This window comes from Hemitrygon akajei, chromosome 15 (genome assembly GCF_048418815.1).
Source record: "Hemitrygon akajei chromosome 15, sHemAka1.3, whole genome shotgun sequence".
Lineage (NCBI taxonomy): Eukaryota > Metazoa > Chordata > Chondrichthyes > Myliobatiformes > Dasyatidae > Hemitrygon > Hemitrygon akajei.
In genome coordinates this window covers 77,022,382-77,036,022 of record NC_133138.1, presented here as the reverse complement: position 1 = coordinate 77,036,022, position 13,641 = coordinate 77,022,382, and the positions used below count along the sequence as shown (strand labels likewise).

Sequence of the window (13,641 nt, the reverse complement as noted above, 5' to 3'; positions counted from 1 at the left end):
AGATTGGATGAGCAACACAGCCTGTCATTGATGCATTTACAGAATTGTATCTTACAAGATGTCAAATTCATCCATCAGTACATTATACTTCTCCTTCCTCCCATTGGGCAGAAGATACAAAATTCTGAAAGCACACATCACAAGACAAAACACAGCTGTTTTAAAACTACTGAACTATCATTTGGAACAATAAAATGGACTCAAACTCAATCTACCTCATCATGGCCTTGTACTTTGTCTACTGGCACTGTACCTTCTCTGTAACACTTTCTTCTGCATTTTATTATTGTTTTTTTAAAATCTGTACTACCTCAATATTCATTTCCATTGATGCTGCCTGACCTGCTGAGTTCCTTCAGCATTTTGCATGTGCTGCTAAACTGAATTGACCTGTATGAATGGTATCCAAGTTTTTCCCCTGTACCTTGTTACAAAAAATAAACCAATATAGCAAATTGACTATCATTGAGCAATGATGATCCATCCTTGGCAATTTATAAGTGATGTCCAGGTGGGGATGAATTACCTTAGGTGTCCTCAATTTGACTCCATGCCCCATGAAGTCTCATACGGCAAGTCAAATATGAGCAAGGAAAGCTCAATACAATGTCTGTCCTCCTCAATTGATGCACTAGTGCTCCTCAATGTTGAGCAATACTTGGGAGCATTCCTGGAAGGTGAAAGGTTACACATCACAGATGATCTTACCTGCTCCCTCAACACCTCTAGTCAAGAAAGCACAGCAGTTCTCTCCCTCTCTCCCCTCAGAGTTTATACCAGCTCCTAGATCCAACAGCCATTTGATTCTTTTTCACTTAACCTAAACCAAAAGGTAAATTACAATAGTCAATTAACCCACTGGCCTATCCTTAGGCTATGGAAAGCAGCCAGTAAAAATCCACACACATATACAGGAAAATGTGCAAATTCCACATACCAAATAACCAAGACTAGAATAGCAACCAGGCACCTGGAACTGTGATACAGCAACCATGTTGTACCATCATCATGAAGGAATTTAATAATGGATAATAAATGTATTTGAAAAACATTCAAAAAGTGTATGCAAGCAAAATTCTGCTAAGTGGTTTTCTATTTTGAATCTTAGGTGAAAGGATGCTGGATCATTTTGGATCTCAAATTATTTTACTAAACCCATAAATTATAGGAGCAGGATTAGGCCATCTAGCCCATGGAGTGATCTGTCTTTTCATCAAGGCTGATCAAATTTTCCTCTCAGCCCCAATCTCCTGCCTTCTCCCCATATCCCTTCATACCTAGACTAATCAAGAATTTATCAACTTCTGCCAACTACACAAAGACTTGGCTTCCACAGCTGCCTGTGGCAACAACTTCCACAGATACACCACTCTCTGGCTAAAGAAATTCCTCCTCATCTTTGTTCTAAATGGACGCCCCTGGATTCGGAGGCTGTGCCCTCAGGTCTTACTCTCTTGCCACAGGAAACATCCTCTCCACATCCACTCTATCAAGGCCTCTCACCATTTGATAGGCTTCAATTGGGTCACCCCTCATTCTTCTGCGTTCTCTTGAACACAGGCCCACAGCCAAACTCTCTTCATTTGACAAGCCATTCAGTCCCATCAAACGAATCAAGATGTAATTATTAACACAAGGTATCTGCTGGAATATCACACTATGGTGTATCTTTTTTAAACTGTACCAGTGATGTTTTTTGTTGGCTGATCAAGAAAACGTTTGGAGAGTACAGCCATCAATCACTGATCACCTCTCAACACAGATTAAGAATGCTGAGAGGTCTGACATTTTTTGCATCCCAGCCACTGGAAGACCAAAAAAGTGCAAGAGGTATTCAGTCTTAAACAAATCACAACCCAAGTGGGCAACTGGGACTTCACTGTTACTGCCAGGGTTGCAGTCCTGGATTGTTTTTGAAGAGGTGCAAGGGGATTTTGGGAGAAGGTAAGGATTGGTTAGAAGGAAATACACCTTCTGAATACTTCATTTTTAGTAGTAAACCCAAACTAAGCTGCAGCACTTCCTGTAATTCAGGGAAGTTAGGAACATAATGAAACACTGTAATTTGACTTTGCTAGTGCTTTCATCATAGACTGTCATGTTAATTATAAATTACTGAAGAAAACTCATTGATTACCAAATGATTAGATGCATCTTTCTCTCAGCTCTATCACAAACCACAGATCTAATTTCCTTATATTGCCTCAGTTTCATTACTACTGATTTTTTCTACACACCATGAAGAACACAAACTTGCAAATGTGGATCCAGTTTCCTCACATCAGTTGTCCTACTAAGCCAACTCTTTCTACTAATGGTAACTCTGCATGATATGATCCAATTTAATGACTACTCCTAGGCTCACAAATTGACAGCCTCACTTCTTATCCATTTCATTCATCCCCAGGTATTTACAACAGAACACTGCATTAATAAGATAAAATGACAGAAAATGGTTGGTGGTGTTGGGAGAAAAATTACAAAGAATGTTGTGTGGGTTAAAAAAGTGCTTTGATACATGGATTTCTTCTCTAATATTTTGTAGAAGGTACTACCATATTCAGAGATTGATGTCCAAACAATTCCAAGACAAAAAGTTGCAATTGGGACATTTTTGTTAATTACTTGAAAAAACAATGCTCACTGTTTAATGTGTCCTTGATTACACTTTTTTTTAAAAAAAGAAAAGAGACATACAATTTTAATCATATTGGAGTGGAATGATGTCCCCATGGCTTCATTAACATTTCCTTATTGATTGTACGAGGACGCATGTTCATCCTCCAAACCTACAGCTAAGCAGAAAATTCAAAGCAATTCCAACCCCAAAGCTAGACCATTAAACTCTTAACACTCAGATACCTGATTTAAAAACAATGCAAATTTTGCAAAGATAATGGAATTGTGAGAAGGGCAATTTTACAAGCCCTTCCTCCCCCTACTGCTCTCAAAGCACTCAGAGCATTTCATTCTCAAAACCTTGGTACTGAAGGGAGTTTGCTGTGGAGTTTTTAAGTTAGTTAAGATAGAGATTTTCCAGTCAAAAATATTTCCCTTTGGCTATAGTAACTGAAGGGTACAATGGGCAATCCTATTTTGGGTTCAATAGGTCAGTGACAAAAGATTGCGTAGGGTGTCTATCTCAAATTTCTGAATGACATCAGCTGCAAACTGACAACACAGTAACTTCAGAAGCCAATGTGACATTTTTTAAAAAATACTGGATTCTTGTTAATTGCTCCATCAGATAATCGGGGCAGCTGCTTATTTGAGACAATGCTTAAAAAATAAAAATTGAGAGAATAGCTGGAATTGCCTCTGTATATTTGGCCCACTTAATTGGGGCAGGAGACTTTTGCCGAACAGTTTTTAACCAGTGTCAGATGCATATCCGAATGGGAATGTGAAGCAGAGTTGAAGTGGGTGGCAACCGGGAGATCCTGTCTGTTGTGGCGGATGGAGCAGAGGTGCTTGACGAAGCGGTCACCCAATCTGTGTCAGGTCTCGCCGATGTAGAGGAGGCCACACTGGGAGCACCAGCTGCAATAGATGACCCCAACAGACTCGCAAGTGAAGTGTTGCCTCACCTGCAAGGACTGTTTAGGGCCCTGAATGGTGGTAAGAGAGGAGGTGTAGGGACAAGTGTAGCACTTACGCTTGCAGGGATAAGTGCCAGGTGGAAGATCCGTGGGGAGGGAGCTTGCACAGTAATAATTGTAATTATTGTCTTCAATTCGTAACTCCAGTTGTAAAAAAATGCAGCAAGAGATTTTCTCCACGACATTTGCTTTGCTAATAATTTTACATAACACATTCCAGGATTTGGGCCAAGTGAAGAACAGCACCGATATCAAATGATAACAGTGCATGTTGAGAACTCGTGCTGCTAAAGTAGTCATAACTTTTTACCAAGATATCATAAAAACAGGTACACCATAAGAGGATTGATAGGGTGGATGCTTCTTTTAGAATCTAGCTCATGCACAAGGTCTATTTTTACTTGATTTAAGTTCTTACACTGAGGCAGAGCGAATATTAGGATGCGGAATGGGACACTGACCAAGTGAGCCACTGTGTTTAAATAGAGGTGGAGGGCACCATATCATAAGCTTAGCTATTGGACAACCTTGATAAACATCTCCAAATTTAAACAGCCTCACTATGCACTGCAAAGGCTGCATGGATGATAGGTATTACATGTGGAAGTCTTGGTCAATGTTTTCTATAAACTCATTTATTATTTGCACAAATCCTGCATCGGGAAGGGAAGGGAGTACACTTGCAGAACTGGAAATTTTGAAGGTCACCTCAATCAGTGCAGTTTCTATTCAATTACAAGTATGTTCTGTAAACTTATTGACTAGGTCTTAAAGAATTATTGAGCATGCACCTCTACAGAGTATGCAGTAAATAAACCTGCATTGATCAAATATTTATTGTGGTACAATGGGATTTAATTGAGTTTTTACATTGGATCACAAGATCACTCTCCATTCAGCCAAATACAGAATACCAAAATAGACAAAAATCTTTCGACCTTCAACAAACAAGGCATCCAATGCAAACAGCACATGTTGTACTATTGAAATGAAAATGCTGCCGAAGGCTTTAATTCACAAACAATTTCTCCCTAGCTTTTGTAGACAGCATTAGAGTCAATTGCATTATTTCATCTATTTTGCATCACCTTGGGAGTCAGTGAAAAAAAGGCAACGTTGGTTGATTGAATAAAACTGGTATTCAAAAATTCAACATCTATCTCTTATTATAACATTCCCAAGTGCATGTATATATGCAAGCAAGCAGATTCACTTGCAAGCTTCAAGCAACAAGAAATCTGTGGGCAAAAATGAAAGCAATTGGAATTCAGTACAGTCAATGATGTCTGACAAGATGCACTTGGGCACTTTTAATTGTTCCTCTGGAATGTCAGCCCCTGTTTAAGTGTTTTGTGATTGACTTCAATTGAGGCTACATCATCTTATTGTGAAGAGAAGTTATGAGCTGTGATCAGTATTATTTCTGTAATAAAGCAGAGTTAACAAATTTGATAACTTTCAGCAGCTCTGATAAAAAGGTCTCCAACCAGAAAATGACCTTTCCCCATCCATAGATGCTACCTGATATGTCAAATATTTTCAGAATTTCCGATTTCCAACAGTAGTGCTTTGCTTTTACACTTACCATATCCTAAGATACAATTTATATTCTTGGGATATAATAATGTTCCATATACATATAATAAAACACTCAACACTGGCAGCACATCATAATATACCAGAAGACAATTAGTGGATTACAAGATTAATTATTAGAATATGATGTTAGTGAAATGTTATAGCACTTCACACAATAAAACATACTTTATCCAATTAACTTGCAGTAATTTTTAATTCAGGTCTCAGAGTTTCATCTTAATAATTCTTGCCCTTTCAATTTAATGCAACACTGCTTAAAATTGGCAAATAAAACCAGTATCTCCTGCCCTCTAACAGCTAACATCAGAAGCTGAACTAACTATACTACAAGAGAGTCGATAGAATCAGAACTTCCTGGTAAAAGATTGGCACAAAAAGTAGAGGCCAGCAAATCAGTAAGTTGGCTACATAGTTATCAGTGAATAGGGTTAAATCATACAGAAACATCCTTTCACTGTGTCAGCCTTCATGTGTTAGATCCCTGCCCTGTGTTTACCAGTTGCACTGCTATTCATACAGTTGACTGACAGGCAATGCCATTCATATCCCCCTCCTTTCTGTGCACAGAAGTGGCATCTGTGCACTCTCCGAAGGACATAAATTACTGCAATAGCACTAACAGGGCGAGTTTACTTCAACTAACTGCTCTTGGAAAACATTGTTTTGTAAAAACATCCCTGTGCAAATATTTGGCAGATTTCCATCTTCTACATATTGTGTAGTAGTGAATGGGGAAAGAAAGAACAGTTGAGTTCTATAAAACGATAAAAGCAGTTTTTTATTTACTTGCTTCGAGGCCTTTAAATGCAGGTTGTTTTTCTAACAAACAGCCCCCAAATCATCTGTTTTTGTCTCAGCAACAAAGTGCTGGATGCATTAGATTCTGTAACAATAAAGCACCAACCTCCCTGCCGAAGGCTCAGAGGAGCACACTGAAACTACTGTTCAAGCCTACCTTCAAAGGAGCGGCAGGAACAGTAGCAATCCAGCTGCTACAACCCCACCCTGACCTTACCAACAAGAGGGAAAAAGTCCCCTCCCCCCTTCAATCCAACCACTTGCAACATTACAGTTTTAAAACAAAGCTCACTTGTGCAAACCTGAATCTAGAGACAGAAAGAAAGAAAGAGCACAAAAACTAACCTTGCATTCCTGACTGTACTGCTTTCTCCCAGAGTCTAAGCTAGTCCAGTGAAGCAATGGAGAATGTGCAGTGTGTGGCTCTACTCACTTTCGACACACACAACACACTGCCTCAAGACAAACCAATCAGACGCAGACATTATTCAGTGCCAGCCAACCATGACAAAGCTCATTAGCTATACATCTTGCTCTTTTGGTTAAAGAGCCCAAACCACTAGCAGTGGATTTTATTCAGAGATTTTTTTTTTCTTAAGGCCATTAATTCCCATTGGGAAAAACCCCGAACAAAGCATCAGTCAGCCTCCCTTGGGAGAAGCTCTGGATAAGATGTCGGGAACAGCAGAGTAGCTTTGAGATAATTCAGCTGGCCCCTCTGCCTGCAGTTGTACAAGAATGCCTTACAGCCTACAGCACCAAACAGGAATAATTACTATAATATGCTTGTAATTACTCAACAAGGAATTTATAGGTTACTTCAAGAATAGCCATCAAGTTCCTGAATATTTTAAAGAAGCACAATTTTGCATGTTTCAAATCATACCTAGACTTTAAAATCCACCGTAAAACAGTGATCTCTTAAAACTGTGCCCTTTTAACATTTTATACTTTTTTTGCCTCATCCAGGAGAATACAACCATACTTAACAGCACATCTCAAGTACACACTGCAGTAACATTTTTTTGAATGAGATGAAAAAATAACAAGTGGCAAGAAAAATGGGGTTGTTTACAGACACACTTCACCGTTGGGTATATTACCAATAAAGAAATAACAGGGGCTTTTATCCAAGGTTCTGCTGTAGTCATGGAAGAGACGTCAACTCCACAAACACAACTCCACAAGGAAAGTTACCGGTACTTTTTGTCAAATTTAATCACAAAGACAAATTATAGTGGATTCCAGTTAATTGGGACCACTACATTTTGGCCAACTGTCCCAATTAGCTGAAGTTTGATGGAAATACTTTTAAAGGTTTTTTAAAAAAAGATTAATTGTTTAGCTGTAACAAATTATGTATTTAAATGAAACAGAACAAATTGGAACACTACCAATACTACCTCAGTACTCTAAAATTATTAGCTCCTAAAAGTTAGAGGAATTATTCAGAGTATGTGGTTTTCTGATTGACTGTAAATGAACAAAAGTGGTACAGATACCTCATGCAGTTGATAGACTGACAGCCTTTACACAATGCTTTCAACAACTGAATCCTCGAATTCTTTATTTTCATTATAACATTCAAGAATATTGTTGATATCTTCAAATTCTTTGCAGTTCCTAACTTGCAGAAGTAGTGAAATGGTTCTTTTTCAACCCCAGCTGTTTCTGGCATCTCCAAGGAATGCTTGAATCCAGTGAGTAAAACAGCTCTAAATTGTCTTACTACTTATTTCTCATCAACTAATCAGTAACAAAAATCACTGCTTTTGACACAAGTGCACTCAGTTGATGCTATTTAAAAAACTGTTTGCACGATGCATGGCATAGTGCCTAACAGCCACAAAAATGCATACAACTGATGCATTAGAAATGGTTTGGCAACAGTCTCCTGCCCTAATTACAAGTGGCATAGTGTCCTAAATAAATGAAGGGAACACTGGCTATTTTCTCCATTAGTCTTTGTTCTTTTAAGTGTTGTCCCAAATAAGCTGCTGCCCTGATTAACCAACAGTCCGATTAACCAGAATCCACTGTATTTTAATGCATTCAAGGTAGGGTTTCCTAGAACATGTACTACGCTTCCAACCAAAGAATAATCTATTCTAGATTTGGTCACAAATGAGTTAGGAATAATTTGTAGTCACATAGTAAAGGATCCACTGGGCAATCGTGATAATGAAACAGAATGCGACATTAACTGAGAACAATTCTTAAAACTCAGGACAGTTATGAGCAGCAAATTATAGCTAATCAAAAAATTACAAAGTTATACCAGTAGATTTTAGTATTTCCATCAATAAATAAAGACTTAAGGAAAAGTAATCCTTCTGTGGCTATTTAGTGATCAAAAACAGTACTGGAGTGAAAGACAAAATTACAAAAAAAAGCCTTGATGATTGGGAGAATTTTGCGGCATGGTAGCGTAGTGGTTAGCATGACACTATTACAGAGCTCAGAGTTCAATTCGAACATCATTTGTAAGGAGTCTGTATGTCCTCCCCATGGAATGTATGGGCTTTCTCCGGGTGACCATTCTAACAAGAAACACGATCTGTCCAAATAGCTTCCCCATGTGTGAGGAGAGAACTTTGAACCACTTTATACCAAACATTAAAGGGGCATTCAGCCATTTTCCCCAGGCACCATTCTACAACTCTGACTGTGCCATGATCATGCTTGTTCCTAACTATAAGCAAAAACTGGAACAGTCTGAAGTTTAGAATAATTGGTTCAGACGCTAGGCTATAGCCACTTACAAGGATCGGCTAGAGAGAGACTTCAACAACAATAGCTGGGCGGTCCGGAGTTCCCTGCAAAGTCTTATCAATTTCAACCAGAAGTGCTCGCAAGTCTTCCCCTCCCCTACCCTGACCAATCAGATCAGTTTTATTGCCAGTTGGATAAGGACAACCAACTTCTATCTCTTCTTACTTTCCCTAATCCTGATGTGCTGAGCTCCGACCGCCTCCCTTTCACAATCCCCTCTTCACCCTAGCCCCATTCACCTTCTTCAGTCTTCCCCAGACCCCTTGCCCCCTCCCTCCATCCCACCCTATACATTTTATGAAGCAAGGTGTATGCAAATTACTTGGAAAACAGATCATTAGGAAATCTGCAGGCCCTGATGATGCTTCATCTGGTACTCTAAGGCACTGTGCAGATCAGCTACACTTGTCTTCACTGAGATATTCAACACCTTCCTGCAATTATGCAAGATTCTAGACTGCATCATAACAATTCCCAAGAAAGACAAAATCACTGGACAAGGTAGGCGAGTTGTTCTGACTTCAGCACTTACACAAACCTTTGAACATTTAATGTTGGCCTACCTCAAGTCCATTACCAATCCTCTTCTTGACCCGACACGCTTTGCTTTTAAAGCAAATTACTCAGTTGAGGATACAGCTAACTTGTGCCTTCATTACATTCTTTAACTCCCCTAACACCTACGTGAGGATCTTGTTTGTGGATTTTAGCTTCGCCTTCAAAACTATTGTTCCGGAGTTGCTCCAAGCAAGCCAACCCAGCTAGCTATACACTACAGTAGATTACAAACTTTCCAACAGGAAGGCAGCAGTATGCAAAGCGGGCCCCTACTTGTCTGACCCAATGTCTGTAGTACTGTGCAAAAGTCTTAGGCATAAATGGGCCCAGTACTGTACATTATGTATTTCCAGTTACCAAATAACACTAATACTACTGAACTAACACAAAGCTAAGTACTCTTATTTCTGTTTCCCAACCACCTCCCTATTTTAACCAAAATACAGTACTGTCCAACGTCTTGGGAAAAGTACTGCATAAGCACAGGCTTTCCCCAAGGCTGTGTTCTTCTACCCCTCTTGTTCTCACTTATGCAAATGATTGCACCTCCACACACAAATCCATTCAAATCTTAAAGTTTGCAAGTGACATGACTGTAGCTGGTCTCATCTCTAATAATGATGTGACCTGTTATCAAAGAGATGTAGACCATCTTGCAACACGGTGTGCTCGCAACAACTTGGAGCTCAATGCTCAAAAGATCAACTTCTACTGACGACACCAAACCTCATTTGGAAATTAATAGTCAGGCTGCGTCGGTGGTAGAGTCATTCAAATTCCTGGGAACTACTATTACCAATACATTGAAGAGGGAAAAGCACATACAGTGGCATACAAAAGTTTGGGCACCCCTGGTCAAAATTTCTGTTACTGTGAATAGTTAAGTGAGTAGAAAATGGACTGATCTCCGAAAGTCAAAGTTAAAGATGAAACATCCTTTTCAACATTTTAAGCAAGATTAGTGTATTATTTTTGTTTTGTACAATTTTAGAGTGGAAAAGAAAGGAAAGGAGCACCATACAAAAGCTTGGGCACCCCATGAGATTTGAGCTCTCAGATAATTTTAACCAAGGTCTCAGACCTTAATTAGCTTGTTAGGGCTATGGCTTCTTCACAGTCATTGTTAGGAAAGGCCAGGTGATGCAAATTTCAAAGCTTTATAAATACCCCGACTCCTCAAACCTTGTCCGAACAATCAGCAGCCATGGGCTCCTCTAAGCAGCTGCCTAGCACTCTGAAAATTAGAATAAATAATGCCCAAAAAGCAGGAGAAGGCTATAAGATAGCAAAGTGTTTTCAGGTAACCATTTCCTCAGTTCGTAATGTAATTTTTAAAAATGGCAGTTAACGGGAACGGTGGAGATCAAGTTGAGGTCTGGAAGACCAAGAAAACTTTCCGAGAGAACTGCTCGCAGGATTGCTAGAAAGGTAAATCAAAACTCCCGCTTGACTGCAAAAGACCTTAAGGAAGATTTAGACCCTGGAGTGGTGGTGCACTGTTCTACTGTGCAGCGACACCTGCACAAATATGACCTTCATGGAAGAGTTATCAGAAGAAAACCTTTCCTGCATCCTCATCACAAAATGCAGCATCAGAAGTTTGCAAAGGAACATCTAAACAAGCGTGATGCATTTTGGAAATAAGTCCTGTGGACTGATGGAAGTTAAAATAGAACTTTTTGGCCACAATGAGCAAAGGTATGTTTGGAGTAAAAGGGTGCAGAATTTCATGAAAAAAAACCTCCCCAACTGTTAAGCACAGGGGTGGATTGATAATGCTTTGGACTTGTGTTGCAGCCAGTGGCACAGGGAACATTTCACTGGTAGAGGAAAGAATGAATTCAATTAAATACCAGCAAAATCTGGAAGCAAACATCTTACGATCTGTAAAAAAGCTGAAGATGAAAAGAGGATGGCTTTTACAACAGGATAATGATCCTAAACACACCTCAAAATCCACAATGGACTACCTCAAGAGGCGCAAGCTGAAAGTTTTGCCATGGCCCTCACAGTCCCCCGACCTAAACATCATCGAAAATCTGTGGATAGACCTCAAAAGAGCAGTGCATGTAAGGTGACCCAAGAATCTCACAGAACTAGAAGCATTTTGCAAGGAGGAATGGGCGAAAATCCCCCAAACAAAAATTGAAAGACTCTTATCTGGCTACAGAAAGCATTTACAAGCTGTGATACTTGCCAAAAAGGGTGTTACTAAGTACTGACCATGCAGGGTGCCCAAACATTTGCTTCGGGCCCTTTTCCTTTTTTGTTATTTCGTAACTGTAAAAGATGGAAATAAAAAAGTAACCTTGCTTAAAATATTAAAGAAATGTGTTATCTTTAACTTTGCCTTTTGGAAATCAGGTCATCTTTTACTTGCTTAGCTATTCACAGTAACAGAAATTTTGACCGGGGTGCCCAAACTTTTGCATGCCACTGTAACTCATCACTAGATATTTCTTTCCTCAGGAAACTTATCAGCTCAGGGCACATCCTGATGAAGTTTTACTCAGCCTACATTGAGAGTGTTGTGACCATCTCTATCACTGTTTGGTTTCCCACCATCACCTCCCTCTCAAAAGTCCAGGTTGCAGCGAGTGGCCCACTCAGCAGGGATCACTGGCTGCCAGCTACCAACATTAAAAGATCTGTTCATCACCAGAGCGAAGAAAAAAACTGACAAAAATTACTGCAGACTCCACCCACCCTAGCAATCACTTATTCCCCAAACTGCCATCAGGGAGACACATCAACTCCATCACCACCAAGACGACACACCATCTCCGAAGTTTCTTTCCAGTAGCTATCCAGCTTCTAAACAAAACTCACTCAGGTACAATACCTTAACTGTCCCTGCACAACGTCCATTAAATGACCTTTCCTACTCTCCTTGTTCTGTTCATAATTATTTAGTCTGTTCATATGTTCACATTTAAGTTTGATTATTAACGTTTGCAGACATGACCATTCAGCTACTTGTTAATTGCTCATGGCTGTTTGCACTATTGTCTTGTAAATAGTTGGTTGCTATTCTGTTGTCTGTTATGGTATTGTCTTGTGGTTTATGCTTGGCACCGAACCACAATCAATTCTGGTATGTTTCACATAATGACAACAAAGTGATTCTGATTCACTGCATAAAATACTTAAAGGCATCCCAAAAATACCAAATAACCAGAGGGCAAAAGTTAGATAATATTGCTAGTGAAATAGTACAAGTTAAACTGAAAGAAAAAATAATAATCCCTCATACCTGTTCGTCAGCATTCCAGAATTCCCAATAAGGTGGTTACAGTGATAGTGAAAGCATTTGCTACCATTCTCCAAAACTGCTTAATTCCTGAAAATTTTCAGCAAATCATGAATAGCAACTCTGTTCAAAATTAAAATTTAAAATCTAACCCGATCACAGACAAAGTCTGATCTAGACCAGGTCTCAGAAATAATTAAGTTCCCTATCTGATCCAAATGTGACACACAGTTTGATCCATCAGGCTTGGGTCAGGTAGCCAGGGAGCTATAACCACACAGACTGACATTAGTTATCAGAAAAATGTAAAACCTATTAATAACGAAAAGGTAACAATCTAGAAAAGCAAAAATTCAATAGGCAGTGCGAACAAGGCTTTTATGAAATGAAAAATACTGAGGATGTAGCTGGCAGAATGGATAAGAAAATCAAAGAGACAAATAGGTGCAAGGGGCGACAGGCTAGTTCAAGTCTTAAAACAGGGGGATAGAAGCTGACCAAGCATAGTAGTACATTTTTTAGCCTTTGTTATTTCTGCTCAATGAAACAAGAGACAGAAAAGAAAATAGCAAAGGTGAGTGGGGTCTTTGATTAAGATTGGCTGCTTTCCACCCCCCCTCCCCCCAATCCCCAAGGTTGTGGAATGTGTAGACACAGTCAATAGATAGATAAGAGGCTGGGTTGTGTTCAGAAATCTCTGCAATTTCTTGCTGTTCTTGGGCAGAGAAGCTGCCATACCAAGCTGTGATGCACCCAGACTGGATGCTCTCTGGAGCATCTATAAAAATTGTTGAGGGTCATCGCAAACTACTGCATTATTAAGAGGGTTATCTTTTGACCATTACCATTTGTCTACTGTTGGAAGCAAAACCAAATGCAATCTTTGATTCTTTTCATAATCACTTTTAAATCTCTTATCACAATGTTTATGATCATTTTATTCCAATGGGGCCCATATACAAGAAAGGGCTAATGTATGAATGTTCGATGGCCCATCGGCCTGTACTCACTGGAGTTCACTAGAATCAGCTGGGGGCGGGGGGGGGGGGGGGTGGAAGAAAAGAG

The 13,641-nt window shown here is 39.5% G+C and overlaps 1 protein-coding gene across 4 annotated transcripts in view; it reads right to left on the bottom strand.

Annotated features, from left to right (window-relative positions):
• Nucleotides 1-13,641, bottom strand: part of LOC140739488 (C-terminal-binding protein 1-like) — a 118,565-nt gene that overhangs the window by 68,911 nt on the left and 36,013 nt on the right. The window contains exon 1 of one of the 4 annotated variants that reach the window (XM_073067841.1): nucleotides 6,342-6,449. The exons of the other annotated variants lie outside the window; for them this stretch is intronic. Coding sequence (XP_072923942.1) covers nucleotides 6,342-6,348 — 7 coding nt within the window. The 5' untranslated portion in view covers nucleotides 6,349-6,449. Of the gene's footprint in view, nucleotides 1-6,341; nucleotides 6,450-13,641 lie in introns of those variants that run through there. 4 annotated transcript variants of the gene reach the window in all.